The sequence below is a fragment of the Babylonia areolata genome, chromosome 18, assembly GCF_041734735.1.
Source record: "Babylonia areolata isolate BAREFJ2019XMU chromosome 18, ASM4173473v1, whole genome shotgun sequence".
Taxonomy (NCBI): Eukaryota; Metazoa; Mollusca; class Gastropoda; order Neogastropoda; family Buccinidae; genus Babylonia; species Babylonia areolata.
The window spans coordinates 37733815-37752582 of record NC_134893.1 but is presented as its reverse complement, the minus strand read 5'-3'; the positions used below and the strand labels follow the sequence as shown (position 1 = coordinate 37752582).

Genomic DNA, 18768 nt, shown 5'->3' with positions numbered 1-18768 from the left:
TATCAAAACGTCGTGTCATGACATCGACCCTTGACCACTGAACTTGACTTTCGATGGGGAGCATGCTGTCACCATCATGGCCACTCACAATGCAAACTCGGATAAAAATTGAATGGAAGACATGAGCCCCCTCAAGCTCTATATAGTTTATACCAACTGATGACCTTGACCTTGACTGACTTTTGACCTCTCACCTTGTTTATTAATATGAGTGAATGGACCAGCCAGGTAAGAAGAAGAAGAAGAAAAAGAAATGAAGAGACAGTAAAATAAATAAGTAAATGAAAGCGAAAAACCAATTAGGCAAGAGAAAAGAGGAATAGCACAGCATTTCCTGAAGGTGGGGATCCTATCTAAACTGAGAGACCCCGGCATCCATGCAGATGGAATAGGGAACTCTTTCTTGTTCCCAACAGAATCATGTGCCGCACCAAGTTCACACATTGTGCCACACAGACATAGCAACGATACCACTTAAGATTTTTTTTTTAAATCACATTACATAAAAATAATTACACAAAATATGACAAAATAATGTCTAAAACTATGCACACCCAACTCAAAACCCCCAAACAACCAAGTCACACATCCCGCACTGTAAAAGAATAAAAGACAATAAAAGTACCCAATTATGAAGCCCACAAACAAAAACAAATAAAATAAGAAATAAACATACAAATACATATATAAATGTGTGTGTGTGTGTGTGTGTTCAAGATTTTCCAGAAAAGTAAAAAAAACAAAACCAACAACAAACTGACCAGCAATGCTGGAAATGAGAAAGAAAGAAAAAGACCACAAGAGGAAAATGCACCAAAAAGAACAAAAAGAAAGCAACATAAAAAAAAGAGGAACGTTCACAGCACACAATGTCCATATAGTGACCTTCAGTTCTGTCATAAATGACCCACCATAGACAGAAGATTTTTTCATTCACACATTAAAGAGACAGATCCACAAATGTTAACCACCTGCCGAAAAGTAAAGGTCTAGGTTTTAGAGACTGACTGACCATTTTCAACAGATTTTTTAAAAAAACAAAAAAAACTGTACATCCATGAGATGAATGTATGCCATGAGACAAATGCATCCTCCACCACCAACACGCTTGCTGCATCTTCCTGGCCAGCCCCCAGACATACAGTCATGCACAAATGTTTACACTGTCTCACAGGATGAAAAACAGGCACACACAAAATCACAGAAGTCACTAGACCTTGAGTGGTTGTCTGGACGCTAGTCATTCAGAAGAAATGATAAATGTGGTCCTGTGTGCAGTATGCACTTAGTGCAACACACTCCGTGCATCCACATAAGATTATGGAATGATTCAGTCATGTGGAGTGGTGGCCTTGCAGTAACACATCCACCTTGGAAGTGAGAGAATCTGAGTGCACAAGATCAAAACCAAGCCAACATTTTCTTCCCCTCTATTAGATCTTGTACTGTATTGTATTGAATTGTATTTCTCTTTTTGTCACAACAGATTTCTCTGTGTGAAATTCGGGCTGCTCTCCCCAGGGAGAGTGCGTTGCTACACTACAGCGCCACCCATTTTTTTGTATTTTTTCCTGTGTGCAGTTTTATTTGTTTTTCCTATCGAAGTGGATTTTTCTACAGAATTTTGCCAGGAACAACCCTTTTGTTGCTGTGAGTTCTTTTACATGCACTAAGTGCATGCTGCACACGGGACCTTGGTTTATCGTCTCATCCGAATGACTAGCGTCCAGACCACCACTCAAAGTCTAGTGGAGAAAATATCGGCAGCTGAACCATGATTCGAACCAGCGCGCTCAGATTCTCTTGCTTTCTATGCGGACGTGTTACCTCTAGGCCATCACTCCACTGAGTGGTGATCTGGACACCAGTCATTTGGATGAAATCACAAACCAAGGTCCTGTGTGCAACATGCACTTAGCGCACACAAAAGAACCCACAGCAACAAATGGGTTGTCCCTGGCAAAATTCTGCAGAAAAATCCACTTTGCTAGGAAAACAAATACACATGCAGGCAGGGGGGAAAACGAATTTCACACCTAAAAATCAGATGTGACAAAGAGCAGTACAATGCTATACAATGCTATACAATATAATAAAATCATTTCACCTTTTGAACACATATATAAAATTATGAAATCATTCAATCATTTCACCTTTTTCACACATAAAAAAATTAAATGATTCAATCATTCACACACAGAAATTACAAAAGTACATCAGCAATAATCAATGTCGAAACAACAGGATGAACTCAATTCAGTGACTTCAAAATAAAGTTTGAGTGAAGGTAAATGGTTCACATCAAAAATATTCATCTTTACCACAGCAGTGCTTTTATTTGCATATAATTATACAAGAGGCACATGGAAAGCAACTGGGTAGCGACAGTATAGGAATGTATCAAATATGTACATCAAGAAATTCCGATTCTGTTAAGTGTTAAGGTTTTGAATTTAGACCTGTACAAACCTGGGAGAACTATTCAGCTACTACTGCTGGGTGTTTTTTCCCTCAAGGCCTGACTAAGCGCGGTGGGTTATGCTGCTGGTCAAGCATCCGCTTAGCCAATGTGATGTGGCGTATATGGATTTCTCCAAACGCAATGATGCTTCCTTGAGTAACTGAACTGAACTGCAGTGATAAGGTAGAAAACACAAAGCACACAAAGTTTAACAGAATTCTGTTGCTGCTTTTTTATACGAGGGTCATTCAATAAATAAGGTGAATTTTTCGGTATAAGGACTTCTAATACAGATAGAAGCTTACTTTTTTTTTTTTTTCAACGTAGTCTCCCAGCACTGTCAAACACTTTTCCCATCTGTGCACAAGCTTCCGTATTCCCTCAGCGTAAAAATCTTTGGACTGATGTCTCAGCCAGTCGCTCACAACACTTTTGACTTCATCTTTGGCACCCACCGGCAGCTGACCTTCGAGTAGCCAAGGTCATCATGGACAATTTTGTGTGCTGTCCCAACAGATAAGCTCAAAGTCCTTGCAATGTCATCCAATGTCACCCTTCTGTCAGACTGAAAGAGGTCATTGACTGATTCGATCACCTCAGGAGACCTCACTTCTGTAGGCCTTCCAGGCCTGTCTTCATCCTCAACACTGCTCCGTCCTTTAAACAATTTAGCCCACTTGTAGACATTTTTTCGGCTGAAACATGTGGCACCATACACAGTTGACATTCTCCTATGAATTTCAACTGGTTTGCACCCTTCAGCAACCAAAAACTTGATAACTGACCGCTGTTCAATCCTGGAGCATGCTTCTTGGTTGGCCATCTTTGTTAATCGCCAAAACTCTCAAAGTTTTTTTTAATCTGCAAAACAAATTAAATCCATGTGAAAAAGAAGTAAAAAAAAAAAAAAAAAGAAAAAGAAAGTAAGCTTCTATCTGTATTAGAAGTCCTTATACCGAAAAATTCACCTTATTTATTGAATGACCCTCGTAGTACAAAAGGTAAGAGGTGCATGAGTGGATTCATGTTTTCAAACATGAGCTAGACTGTGGATCTGGCACAAACCTGTGTGTGTGTGTGTGTGTGTGTGTGTGTGTGTGTGTGTGTGCCTGCATATGCATACAAACATGCTTGTGCACACATAGCTAAAGGGGACTTGCCACAATACGAATACAGTAGTGCAGGGAAACACTTGCTGGTAGACAGCTAAACAACACTTTCTTTATTATAAAAGAAAAAAAATAATCACAATTATGCACTTAAGAAATCAATAAAATAGCACTGATGATGATGATGATAATAGTAAGAATATGAATAATAATAATAATAGTAACAACATCAACACTAAGAAGAAGAAGAAGATGATGATGATGATGATGAAGTATGAATTCAATTCAAAATTCTTAAAATGATTTTGTTGCCTATCCCATAACCATACTTATTTTAGTACTACTGGAACTACTATAAGTGAGGATCAATGGGAAATGATGTGAAAAGAACACAAATAATTAAAAAGTCAAAACATAGAAATAAAATGAAAAGATTTGTTTGGGTTTTTTTGGCCAATAAAGAAGGCACACACACACACACACACACACACACACACACACACACACACACACACACACAAAACTGCTGCTTCATGACCTGCATGCAACTGAGGCCACAAAATAAATAAATAAATAAATATGGTAAAAGGAAGATGAAAGACAGGCCCATTTGTTAAAACTTTTCTCAGATAGTGAGAGCCAATTCTGTATGAGCAGTTACTGAAGTTTTCTCCCCTGAGGACTCAACAACTGCCTTGATACTGGCAGTATACTGTCCCCGAAACAACTGGCCAGAATATGTCACAATGCCATATTCTCAGCAAATATCCTTAGTATGTTTACATAATATCATTGTATGATATCTACACACAGTTATGATTCTCTTCTTAACTGTCAAAATGTTCATATAATACAACCAACCGAAAAAGATGTTTTGCTCAACCAGTACATCATGATTCTTTTTTTATTTTTCTTCAGTGATATTAAACTCATGAGTTTACCCTTTGCTTGAATGTGTCCTGTCCACTAAAAATTCAAGTGGAAACATCCACTCTTCTCTGTTCCATGTCACATTTCCATTTATTTTCACATCAACATGTCCCTTTCAAAATTCTCAGAATATTCATATCATGCGGATAAGCATTAACAAAATACATAATTACACACAATGCTGAACAAAATACATAATTACATACAATCTAGATGCCATTGTATTTCATTATATCTCAAACAGCTGTCCATCATTTACCAAACAAGGCAACAGTGGGTACCTCCTTTGCTTTTCACATACATGCACAAAAAATTCAAACAATTTCCTTGACTAAATGACACCATTTCCAACAGATGTTAAAAAAATTATGTGTTCCCTGGTTCAAACACCATTTAAATTAAATTTGTCCAGCAGTTGGCATGAGATGTCAAGTATACATTATTCCATCCTCAGAAGCACTCATATGATTCTGATAAAATCTGACAATACATGAATGCACAATCCCATCATAGATATACCTCAGCAATTGTCCTGTTAAACTAAGTGATATTTTCAGAACAGCACATTTGACAGAACAGCTGCCAAGTGTATAAAAGATATTGCATCCTTTGTCGAAGAATATATTGACAGCAGAATCTGAAAGCATTTCAAAGTATTCATTACTTCATCATGTAAGGGTTCTGAAGAGGTCCAAATAACCAGAAAGTCATATACTCTAAACTCATCAGCATCAAACATACATATTTTTCCATCTCCTTTGACATGATTATAAAAAGGTCAAGGGAAATAAAAGGATTTAGGACAGCTCAGTGTTATGGATACTGCTGGGTTAGACCTTGGCACAAAGGACCTTGTTGGGTTTTTTGTTTTTTTTAATTCTTCGCTCTGTCTATACATGTGCGGACACTGATCAGAAATGGCTTGCCATGACCGTAACAGATCCAATGCTTGTTAATGTGTGCTGCTGATGATCTCTCATCCTCTGTCCAAATAACTTAAATGTAAACTGAATTCACTTCAATAATGGTTTGTCATCCAACCAAGGATATTGTATTATCTGCTTATATAAGTTTTTTTAACATCTACCTGTTACTAAAATCAAAGTTATGACATGAATAATAAACAAACATCACCACCAAAATCACTATCTCTGTCAGCCTCTGGTGTGAAAAAGCAAATTATACCCAATTAAAACATGATCAAAGATTCTTTCTCTTTCCACACATGTACACCTTCATACAGTTTCATTTTGAATGTAATCAAAAGAAAAAAAGCAAAATCTACGAACTATTCAAAATATAATTTGCTTAGAAAATAAAATGGTAGAACTGAAAAACAGAAAGCACAAAGTAGAATTAACAATATAAAAAAGCAGCAGGTTTAATCAATAAAAATTATCATCTTTTTGTTGTTGTTGTTGTTGTTGACTATGTACAAGGTAAAAACAAAAAGTAAATCTAATCAGTAGGTTCTAAGTGAAATCAACTTCCAAAAATATTTTTTTTAAAAACACATGGTAAAATGAACAGGCAATTCTTATTCAAAACAAAACAAAAACAAGGCCAAATCTACAAACAAGCACTCAATGGAATTAACAGTCTAAAGGTGCAAGATAAAATGAACAAGCATTTCTGTGTTTGTTCTGATTTTGTCCTGGAGATGTCGCTGTTTTTGCTTGAGGTATAAATGACAAGCAGTTCCATTTGAAACATTAATGGCAGAATTCACAAACAAAAAATACAATGTGAAATTCATAATCAATTCTAACAAAAGTAAAAACAAATTTTTTTTTTTTAATTTAACTGGTAAAATTAACAAGCAGTTCTATTGAATATGATCAAGGTAAAAACAAAATTCTAAAAAAAATAACAAGCAATTCTTTTTAAAAAAAAAGCTCAAGGTAACATTAACAATTGCAGAGGGGGATAAAATCACAGTAAAATCAAAAAGCAATTAATTTTGTTGCTGTTTTTAAATTTAAAATTAAAAAGTCCAATATAAGCAAGCAAATAAAAAAAAACAAGGTAGTATCAACAGTCCTTAAAGGAAAATGTACACTCAAGAAGCACAGGGCAAAATTAACATGCAATTTGATTTTTTTTAATCTGAATGCAAAATTTACAACGAAAAAAACAAAAGGTAAAATTAAGAAAGCAAAAGCACAAGGCTGTATCAACAATCCAAAAATGAAAAGTGAGCACTCAAAAAGCACTCAGTTCAATTCAAAAGAAATCATTTGAGTGTCGATGAATTCCTTGCACTGCTGTTTAGTTAAGTGCAAATGGCTGCTAATTACAGCCATACATTCAAATAAAGCGCAGTTTCTGTTGTTGTCTTTTGTTGTTGTTTTTGTTTGTTTGTTTTGCTTTTGTTTTCTGTTTAAGTACATTTTACAATTAAGAAGCAACCCTTTTCTAAAAAGTTCAAGATAAAATCAAACAAAAAATACACGATACAAAATTAAGCAGTTCCAGTTGGGGATGATGGGAGAAGCACACAGTAAAATTAACAAAAACAAAAGAACAATGCAGTACTCAAAGAAAAAAATGAACCATCAGAAAGTGCAAGGTAACATTAACAGGCAGTCTGAAATTTTAAAATCTCAATGCAAGATTTACAATGATAAATCACAAGATAAGGAAGGATGGCAAAAAGCTATAAATAATTCTTCAGCTTTCAACAAGAAATATTCATCACAGTCAACGATCATAAGCAATTCAAATATTTGACATTCTTCCAAAGAAACAAAAGAAGCAGGCATACTAGCTTTCAATAGTCACTGCCATGAACATCAAAACAGGAGTAGTGTGTGAGAGAGAGAGAAAGAGAGAGAGAGAGAGAGAGAGGCACCGTGACTGGAGCCTGACTGAATGACACAGGAAACAAATGATTAGTGCCCAGGGGCACCTGCCAGTCAGCTCCACCCAGGTAGGCAGCCTGTTGCTCCAAATGGGTTTGGTCTCTGAAGAGGATAGGTACTATAAAAGTATCCATAAAAAAATAAATGATAATATTATGGCACACTTTGGTTGTGACAGCACTTGACTGGTGACTAAAAACAATCAATCTTGAAAGAAAATGGCCACCATACTCTGAACGAGTAATGGAATGTTGTGTGAATTGAAACATGATCGATATATTATATCAATGAATGCATTGTTAAATACATTTCAAAACATGAAAACATTATTCGTGTATTCTGTTCATGACGTACTGCTAGAAAACGAAGGAAAAAAAAACGTCAGAAAACAGATTAACAGCAACATGTTATTTTTTTGTACATTTGAAAAAAATATATAATACTGTTACAGGCCAGTGCTAACTCACATTAAATATTCAGTATCACTGTATAGGAAAACAGGAGCTCCTCAAAGTTTTGTTATCATAATAATGTCATTAAAACATGCCATGATGTGAGAGGGGATTCTTTTTGGGAGGTGGGGTGGGAGGGAGTGGCAGGTATGGGGGGATATTTTGTTTTCACTTTTCTTTTATTTTGTTTTCAAAATGTATTTATTTTTTACCCTTTTTTCCTTTTCTTTGGGTTTTTTTTTTTTTTTTTTTTTTTTTACACACAACATAAAACATCAGCTCACTATACACAATATCTTTGGTTCTTGTTTTGTTGTGTGTTTTTTTCTCTTGTATTAAAAAATAACCCTTATAACTCTAACCTTTGTATGACTATCATTTCCTGATTTGTGTGATGTTCATTTACAAGACAAAAATATTTTGTTCAGTGTGTGATGAATCACAGTTATGCTGCGAAATGTAGAGACTGAAACCAAATTCAAATAGAACCTTGCATAAATGTCACTGGCACTGCACTGCTGAATGCAACATCAGAATTCTACAATTCTGGCAGTCTCACATGCTGAAGCAAAGGGGGTAAAAAGTGCAGCTCTATTCCGTCCCTAAGATAAAATCAAAAAGACTAAGGACAGAGGATGCATTGCCATCTTTCAAACCATGCAGGTCTTCCACAGCACCAAAGGGACAAAGTCCACCGAGCAAGGTGGGTAACTCTGCACGGCTTCCAATGTCAATGAGCTTCACACGATCTGCTTGATGGTATCTCAACGCTGTGTCTGCGAGGTACCTCATGCGAGGACTCAACTGCTGCGTCGAGTCGATTAGCAGCATCACCAGGTAAGCCGACTCTGCCAACTGAAGTTCACTCTCGAAGTCCAGACATCCAAGTATTCCTTCTTCGTTGTTGACAGACACGTATCTGCATGATAGAGTGAGCACAGCCATGACAATTATACATGACCAAGTGGTACAGTGCCTTAAAACCTACTGCATGCGACCAATCAAAAATGAATGGTCAATTTTTCTATGCTGTACATAAACCTTTCTTTTAAATGTGTGTGTTCTCATGCTTGTGTTTATGTGTGATTTCTAATGCATGTCTAAGAGCACAAAAAAATGCAAAAAAAATATTAGGCATGGCCAAACTACAAAGACATTTTCTTCAAGAGGACAGCTGCATGAGTTTCCCTCAAAGAAATCTACTGCAGCAAGAAAAGTTATAATTAACCATGGATCCCTTTATTGGTAGAGAAAGGCACAGCAAATCTCAAAACGATAAACTGCAAAATTCACCAGAACCATTCACCCCAACCTCAATCCACAAAAAAAATCCAATTCAAAACGCTAGAAAAAGAAAACTAATAAAACCTATGAAAAAAAATTTTAAAAGGGATTTTGAGCAAACGTTTACCTGATCCCCAAAAACTGTCTGGCAGATTCCGCAACGTCTGAAGCCATGTTCTCGAGACCCTCTGGGCCTTCTTCGTCATAGAACAGGGACAGATCAAATTTCTGGAGAAGGTCTGTCTGTGACATCGCTGCACCTCTACCAATTTCATTAGGCAGTTTGCCCCTCATCAGTAAGGCGGTCCTGAAGGCAGAGCATGCTTCAGGGATGTTCTTCGTCTTCAGTGCATCCACACCACATTGTCTGTAAATCTTGACTGCTGTCTCACGCAGATGCTGGGTGAGGTCGTCCGTTGCTGTCAGCATCCATTCCCGTTCTTCCTCCAAAGTGAGAAACAGATCCAGAATGAACCTGGCTTCAATGACGTGGCCCATGCTGAAACAACACATCATGCAGCTGTACACACGCTGTGTGGTAGACAGTACACACACCACAAAGTGTCTACACGTCTGTGGGATGCATACATCATGTTGTATATACACATCATACAGTTATACACGCATCATACATACATCATGTTGTATATACACATCACACAGTTATACATGCATCATTATCATACATACATCATGTTGTATATGCACATCGCACAGTTATACACGCATCATACAGTAGACATGTGTTACATAATTTATCACACATCATACATCACATTGTATACACACATCACAGAATTAATTAATACATGTCATATGGTATACATATACCATAGGTCTACACACATCTCAGTAAGCACACACATTAAACACACATTATATTATATATACTCACGTGATAAATCAACTGAAATCACATCATTTTCAAGTCCCATGTATGTATGTAAGTATATACATATGCATGGATGGATGGATGGATGGATGGGTGAGTAAAGACATGTGTTTGTGTATGTATGTCCATGTGCATGTGTGCACAAAAATCTGATGGAGACATGGATGAACTGATCTGCTGTTTTAATGACCCTTCAACATTATTTTGTGTTCTCTTCAAGTGGTTTTGAGAAATGATGGATATTCAGCCCTAAAATGGCCCCTTTCACTGATGGCTGGGCTATAACCGACATGATTTTTATTTCATTTGTGCACAAGCATTCATCATGCATGCATATTATCAATCTACAGACACCTGAAATGGATGAATGAATGAACTTGGTTTACAATGAGTGCATAAAAGTTTGTCATTATTAAAAATTTTCCACACTCAAGCTGTGAGTTCACAGGACCTGGGGAATTTTTTTTTCTTCTTTTTTTTTCTTTTTTTTTTTTTTAAAGACCCATGACTTACTCAGAATAGTTTTTGACTGTGCCGAGAAGAGCTTGAAATCTATCGGTGTCAGTCCTGGCCAGTCTCATCACCTCCTGGTAGACTTCTATGGCCTCCAGGTGTTTCCCCACCATTTCGTGAACTTCAGCTTCCTTCTTCAGACCCCCAAGGTCTTGCTCCGACTGGTGCAGTATTTCCAGGACACGTGGGTAGGACTCCCACAGGGTGGCCCTGTTGGGACTGACCTGTGGCAGATGTGCCACTGCCCTGCGACACTCCACCAACGATCTCATGAACATATCCTCAGCCCGAGCTTTCAGCTTCAATCGTTCCACTTCTTCCTCACAGGTCTCAGACTGCTTCCAGAAACACAGGCCGCTCCGTTCGTATGCGTTGACAAGATTAATACGGCTGAATGAATACTGTTGCTCAATTACTCTGTGGTAGAATTCCAAAGCCTTCTTCAGATCTCTCATACCTTCATACAAAGTGCCAGTGTCAAACAGAAGATTGCCATTCTTAGGATTGATTTTGCAGCCCTTGCAATAAAAATACTCAGCAGCCTTGATTCTTTGATCTTCAGCATCATAGTCAAGTTTTCCAAGTTTCGATTTCAGAACTGCATTCACTGGAATGGGCTTGGTTCTCTGATGACTGTGAACAAAATTTCGGGCATCAGAATTCCCTCCACAATCTGGGACAGACATTTCCTGAGGTGCCAAGGGTCTCCTTTGTGAAAGCACAGTCCTTTGAGAATCTTTGTCAGCAGACGGTGGGAACGACTTGGAGCTCTGCAACACAGAGGCTACAAAGTTACATGCTTTGACAATGCATGTAACATAGCTAAACATGCACAGACTTGCCATCCAATCAGCAATGAAACTTTTACCTTGTGTCACAATGATACACTAACATTCACACCTGGATGGAGTGAGGAAAACTGGAGTGCCTTTGATCAGTTGACAAAAGTGAAAACAACAGATTATTTGGGCATGGGACAGAGACCCACTTCACAGTCCATTCTCAATCTGAGCAAAGGCAACCCACATTCTGATCAGCTCTTACCACAATCTCACCAAGTTCAAATTTCCTGTCACAGTTCAAATGAAACTAAATACTGCTTAAAGATGGGTAAAATACACACACAAAGGTCACAGTATCATCCGCAATAAATAAGTAAAGAAATATTTATCTATTTAAATCATTAATAATCAATTAACAATTAATGGTTGTAATTTATTGATCATTTAAGTATGTATGTTTAGTAAGAAAGTGACAGAAGTGACTAATACAGAGTTCAGTTTGTACAGAGGTCATGTTCCCTTTACCTCTGTAAAAAACCTTCTGTCAGGGTCTGAGAGTGGCAGGACTGGATGATGCCCAACAGCTCCCTGTGGCTGCATCGTTTGGCACTCTCCATCTCCTTCCCACAGGATGCTGGCATCAAACTCATCCAACAGCTTTCTCCGAAGTTCTTCGTTGTCACTCTGTGAATGCTGGACTGGAATCTGTGGTGGAAATAAGACACAACAGTTTTTTTTCCAGGAGGGGGTGAGGGGGGCTGGGTGGGGGGGGGGGAGCTTCTTGAAATGATTGACAGTCAATCTAGTGTACTTATACTGTGCACTTGGTGGAGTACATACTTATATAAAACTCACACACACACACGCACACGCACACACACACATGCACACACACAGAGATAGATAAGAGATACACATGCACTCACACAAGAGAGAGAGAGATACACATGCACACAAACAAGACACACAGAGAGATACACATGCACACACATGAGAGATACACATGTACACACAGACAGAGACACACACACCACTCAACCCCTGCCCTCCCTTCCTCCCTTACACACACACACACACACACACACACACACACACACACACACACACACACAAACACACAGAGACATGCATACAGAGAGAGAGAGAGAGAGGAGTGAACCACTGAAAACAAAAAGCCATACAAGGATGATATTTGAAAGTTTGTCGATCCTGTCACAAACACATCAATTTCCCAAGAGTTGCAGGATGACATGAATGCAAATTTCACCTAAGTTCTGCACTTCCTTACATGTGCATCTTCATCAAACTGCAGCTATTTGAATTCTTTACTCTCATGAACATTGATAAGTCCAGCTTTGATTCGTCCCCTTTTGAAGCTGGCTGACTGATGTCGGCTGATTCAGAATATGCCTTTTCGTCTTGTTTGCATTTGGAGAGTCAAGCCAGTGGAGGCGTTCTGATTTCGAATGGTATCACAGAACATATGACAAGCCTTGTGAGTGTACTGGAAATGGCCAACACTTTTCTCTGAAGGGAGATAAGACAAAAGTAATGAACTTTGCAGCAATCGCCGATTTTGCGAATATAAGATGCCGACCAAAAACTAGTGAAACGAGAGGAAGCTAGCACTGTTTTTTAACCGTGCTCATTCATGTTTCAATTGACGCCGATTTTATAGTGCGTCCTGCAGACTTCCTAGCTGAAACTGTAGTGCGTCCTCTCATTTTAGAGAGTCAGGGACACACATATGTGTTAACGGAAGCCCTGCACACGTACACACACACACACACACACACATACACTCGTGCACACACAGGCAGGGCTTTCCACCATTCTTGTTCACTTGCAGCCTGTGTTCATAACATCACAGAACTCAACAAAATGTATTCACCAACTTATACAAACAGAGCTAATATCGCTCATGGTTAAAACTCCAACATCAATATTGTTTTTAAGTGAGCTATGATATAAATACAGAATGGAAAAGACAAGCATTGCCAAGCGATAAAACATACCGGATTTCAGGAAAATTGGAACCCATACACTGAGTGGAACCCTAAACCCCAAGAACAAGATATCAAAACAGGTAGAGATAGATGCCAAAATGAGGCACATATTCTTTTTCTTCTTTTTCTTTTTTTTCTTTCACCAAAGCATATGCAGTGTAGCATGTATGAATCCACCTGCATGGTTTGACACCAGCTTAAAACCGGAACTGAAACTTGAGCTGCCACCAGTTACCATGGCGAAGTGGTTAGCGTCACAAACTGACTGCTTGGAGGACACAGGTTCGAAACTCAGTGGAGGTGGATTTTTCGGCCCACAGCTGGCTCCTACCCAAGTTGAGAGTACTATGGGCTTAAATCAGAAGACCGGGACTATACAGCCGAGTATCATCCATTTCACCAATACGTCTTTGGGTGTGCTGCTCTAATTTCCTGACCAATGCTGCAAGTGTCTGTATCTCTAAGGCCTGGTTGACACCAAGATATTATTATAACAGGAAGGGTAGAGTACAGCCCTGCCACATAGTCCCAAACCTAAACAGACCTCCATAGCAACAGCAGCAGCATCATTATCATCGCCATCCTCCTCCTACATCATCAATATATATATATAAAGCCTCAAATTATATGGCCCTGCTCTCATGGTGACCTCAGTTTCAATACTGCTTCAATTCAGCACTTGGGGCGAAACTTGTCAAGGTCTTCAGTGTTGGTGGATTCATGGGTGACTGCCATTGGAGGGACGTGGTGGCAGTCTCCACTCTGGGTGAGACGCTCACTCAGTCTGGCTCTGCGACTAAGCCATTACTGCCATCAGTCGGAGGCTTAGTAGGCCGTGTCCTGAGTACATTAAATCAGAACAAAAACTACCCAACACCACCAAAGTGACTCAGCAGCCGTGCAGGGTCTCCTCTGGTGTGTGGCCTCCTGGTAATCTAACATTGATGGTTCCCTGTGGACTGCTGGCAATGGGACTGCAACAGACGAACCTGGGTGTGGCTGTGTATGGGAGACTCAGAATGAGCAATGCCACTGAAACAGTGCAGATGATGGGGCAGTAAAAAAATGAATATATAAAAATAAACTTGAACAGCCATGTCCATGATCGATTCTCTCATTACATTACATACTTTACACAGAATTTGAACGTGTGTTATCAAAAATAAAATCTCACATTGTCTGGAGAACGAGGAAGAGGGGCAACAGGCCCAAAGCCTTCTGGCTGTGTGGTCAGGAGGTTGCCATCCTTGTCCATGAAGGGGGTGCTGTCCAGGGCTTCAAACAGCTGCTGTTCTCTTTCGCTTTTAAAGTTTCGCACATCTGGTTCATCCTAAAGAACACACACCCATGCATGAACATACAAACGCACGTATGTACACATGCACGCATGCACATATATCCACACACATACAGCATGAATGCATGCACACACACTCATGTATGCTACATCACACTTGCACGCATACTTATAAGAAACATGTACACACACACAACCAATGACACATAAACACCCTAAGCATGTGTGTACATGTATGCGTGGGTTCATGCATGTATGTGTGTGTGTGTGTGTGTGTGTGTGTGTGTGTGTGTGTGTGTGTGTGTGTGTGTGTGTGTGTCCTCTAATGACCTAGCTTCAATAGCTCACTGCTGACTGCCAGTGCTGGGACTGTGGCAGACAATTCTGGCTGTGGCTGGGTATTGGAAATTTGGGGGGTTAAAGCAACTGAAAATGGGGCAGCAAATGAATAATTCAACTTAATTTTAGATAATAATATTACACTCCTTTTCTCTCACAGTGCTGAGTATTGAAAGCACATGAAATTTCTCCCATAACACATTCTTCTTCTCTTCTCTCTCCATTCCTGATATCTCTCCATAAGTATGCATATGAACATATGTGTGTGGGTGTGTGTTTGTTTGTGTGTGTGTGTGTGTGTGTGTGTGTGTGTGTGTGTATGCTTCTATGTGTTTGAGAGTGTGTGGATACATGTGCGTGTGTTCACATAAAACAGAGACTACAAATTAACAAAGTACAATGCAACCACAAAACAGAAAAAAAACACTTACTTCAGATGTCTTCTCTCCATGTAATTCCCGGCCGCCAGGACTGCACATCATCTCTGGATCTCCTGCATCTGTGTGGCTCTGATGTATTCCAAGAACTTCCTTCATTAAAGGACTGGAATAATTCTTCTTTGCTAAATACATTTTCAAGTACGTTTTGCCCAAAATCTGGCAAACCATGTCACTTTCCCGTTTGCGGTAAGACTTTTCAAAACATTCAAGTGCTCTCTTGAAATTTCCCCTATACAGAAAGTGACGTCCACACTCTCGAAGAATGTAGAAGTCTTCATTTCCATTCTCTGTTTCCAGTGCCGCCTCAAAACAATCATCCTCAGAATAATTTGCTTGAAGTTCTGTAATCTTTTTCTTTTCCTCTTGATCACACACAGCAGAAAAGGATTTCAAGTTAGAAACAAGTCTTGCTAACTCAATCTGAGCCCTTCCTATGTAGGCTTCATTGGGACAATGTTTCACGATATCATCAAGTAAAGTAAATGCTCGTTTTGCAAGATCTGATGGAGAAAATTTGGAATGTTTGGAGAAGGCATCCACTTTGAAGTTTCGTCGAATGGCAAGGGCGAGGTCATATTTCCACAGAAATACGTCCGTGCCAGGATGCATATCTATAGCTTTCTCAAAGAGGTCTATTGCCTTGAGCAATCCTCTCGGCCCAATCAACATCAGAAGATACCCTTTCTCAGATTCTGCCACAGCCGTAAGGTACTCAAACTCTGCTAGCTTGTACATTTCCTGAAGATTTTTCATGGTTGCCAACCACTCCTGACGGCGGTCAAAGTCATACTGAAGCTTGGCTTTTAGTGTCATAAAGATGATGGATTTATGTGTGTTGATTTCCAGATTTTCCAGGTATTCAATGTATTTAAGGGCATCTTGCTTATGACCCAGCAGAAGCTTACAAAAGATTATAATGTTGTGGCACCGTACTTTTTCCAAATGATACTGAAGGGATTCTTCCTTCAGTTCAGATTCTTGCCTTCGGAGTATTCGCTCTATTAATTCTCTGTCTTGAAGTTCAGACTTCAAAGTAAATAGATTTGGGAAGTTGCAAAGTTTATCATAAAATTCTTTCTTGAGCTCATCCTCCTGTGCTCGCCTGCCCCGCCACTGCTGTTCAGCTGAAAAACAGCATGAAGCCATCAAGTGTTAGCATCCAAAACACAGACACACACAGACACACACACCCACACACAACTGAACTTACCACTGTTCACACACACACCCACACCCACACCCACACACACACACACACACACTGCTGCTGAACTTATCACTGTTCTGATTAATTTTCTTGATCTTCCTGTGTATATCTTCCAAGTCTTCTTTTGCGTTGATTCAAAATTGGTATTACAGTTTATACACTTTAAATTCACCAAACTACAAGAGCAAATTCAAGATCATAGTAGAAAGAATCATAGTACACATCATTTGATCTTCAGAGGAAAACAACACTTTTTGCTGGGTTCCTTCACACTTTGGTATTTGTGACAGACAAGTGGGCTGACAGGGTTGCTAAATTCAGCAGATAAGTTAAATTCTTATGCGACTAGCCAACAACTATTTCTACCACTACCACTGTTACAGCACACACACGTCAATAAAACTGCGACTTTACTGAGTGTTGGGACAGAAGTTGGCTGTTCAAGTTATAGTTGTGTTTTAAAATAAATTTTTTTGAAGGCAATATTAACATTTTTACCCGTCCACTCTTCAATACTATAGTCGACAAACTTATATATATAATTAACATTTTCACCCGTTTTGGACTTTCTCACATAGGTTTTGTACTGCAGACGGGTAAAAATGTTAATTATAATATAAGAATGTTGAACTAGAGATGGTGCACAACTTCGTAACAAGCCGGTATTTTAGACACCTTTCTAATCTCGACAAGTTCGTGTTAAACTCCTCTACTACAGTCGACAAACTTATATATATAATTAACATTTTCACCCGTTTGGGACGTTCTCACGTATGTTTTGTACTGCAGACGGGTAAAAATGTTAATTATAATATAAGAATATCGAATATCTTTGCAGATGATACAAAGATCTATGAGGAAGTAGATTCTGATGTTGGTAGATTGAAATTACAAGTTAGTATTGATAATTTAGTACACTGGACTGATAGATGGCAAATTAAATTTAATAGCAATAAATGTAAAGTTTTACACGTAGGCAGAAATAATCCACATTATAAGTATTATATGAATGGTACGGACTTGCAGGAGACTTCATCGGAAAGAGATCTTGGAGTCATTGTTGACTCTGGTCTCTCTTTTGATGTTCATGTTAATGAAACCATTAAAAAAGCCAATAGATTGACAGGAATGTTAGTTGGAAATATACAGTGTAAAAGTAAAGACATAATGGTGCCATTATTTAAGTCATCAGTCAGGCCAGTCTTAGAATATGGGAATGTTGTTTGGAATACGGGTTTAGTGAAACATATAGACAGTATTGAAAATGTTCAACGAAGATTTACTAATAGAATCATTGGCTTTGCTGATATGGACTAAGAAAGTAGGTTGCAAGCACTTAAGTTACCAAGTTTAGAATATAGAAGACTGTGTGGTGATTTAATAGAGATGTATAAAATGACACATGGATTATATGACAGCAGAACTATAAACTCTTTGTTTACATTGAATGAGAACAGTGCCACTAGAGGCCATTCCTACAAACTATTAAAAGTTTCAGTTAAAACTTCCTTTCTTTCCTAACTGAGTAACAAATGTTTGGAACAATTTGTCACAAGGCGTTGTTTCCGCAGGAACAGTGAATACATTTAAAAATTATCTTGATATTCACTTAAAAAACTTTAAATACAAAACTCATTTACATATTTATTGATTTTTCAAGCACTGCGCACTCAATGTTGAAAAATGCATCAGACATATGTGGGGACTCAATTTTTCTTCCCCACTTCAAGCGGGCAAACGGCCTTGTCAGGCCTGCACGCCTTGATATTGATAATTATGATATGAACCAGAGATGGTGCACAACTTCGTCACAAGCCGGTATACCCATTTGGGTGGATTTTATTTCTGACTTCAACATCGAAGAGCGCACGGGTAAAAATATTGCCAATAATACATGATTTAAAGAAGCTTGATTATTAAGAATGATAAATTTCGTGGTGTTGAAATAAACGAGACGACCTTACCTATGCTGAAAGAATCAAGAGGTTGGGCCAGTTCAGCCATGCTGTCGACGATACGATCCAGATCAGTCCTGTTTGCAGCATTAGTGCATCGATAGTATACCCTCAGTAAGAAAATCAAAGCCCAATTTTAAAAATGCTTAAAGCGTTAATCGAAATTCACCCTTTAAACATTCGACACAGTAGTAATCGACATTTTTCACGGGTAATCAAAGTACTGTGCCCTTCCGGAAC

At 38.7% G+C, this 18768-nt stretch overlaps 1 protein-coding gene across 1 annotated transcript; it reads right to left on the bottom strand.

Moving 5' to 3' along the window:
* Positions 1-4029: 4029 nt before the first annotated feature.
* On the bottom strand, positions 4030-18768 carry LOC143292731 (uncharacterized). Its single transcript, XM_076603268.1, has 7 exons — positions 18538-18768; positions 15358-16490; positions 14465-14620; positions 11810-11989; positions 10503-11272; positions 9225-9596; positions 4030-8732 (listed from the first exon to the last, which is right to left on the bottom strand). The coding sequence occupies exons 1-7, from the start codon at positions 18575-18577 to the stop codon at positions 8405-8407; spliced, it is 2979 nt and encodes a 992-aa protein (XP_076459383.1). The 5' UTR covers positions 18578-18768; the 3' UTR covers positions 4030-8404.

Coding starts and splice junctions, on each gene's coding strand:
- LOC143292731 (XM_076603268.1), bottom strand. CDS start 18,577: ATGGCTGAACTGGCCCAACCTCTTGATTCTTTCAGCATAG. Junction 16,491..18,537: donor TCTTGATTCTTTCAGCATAG/GTAAGGTCGTCT, acceptor GCTGTTTTTCAG/CTGAACAGCAGTGGCGGGGC. Junction 11,990..14,464: donor TTCCTCGTTCTCCAGACAAT/GTGAGATTTTAT, acceptor TTTCCACCACAG/ATTCCAGTCCAGCATTCACA.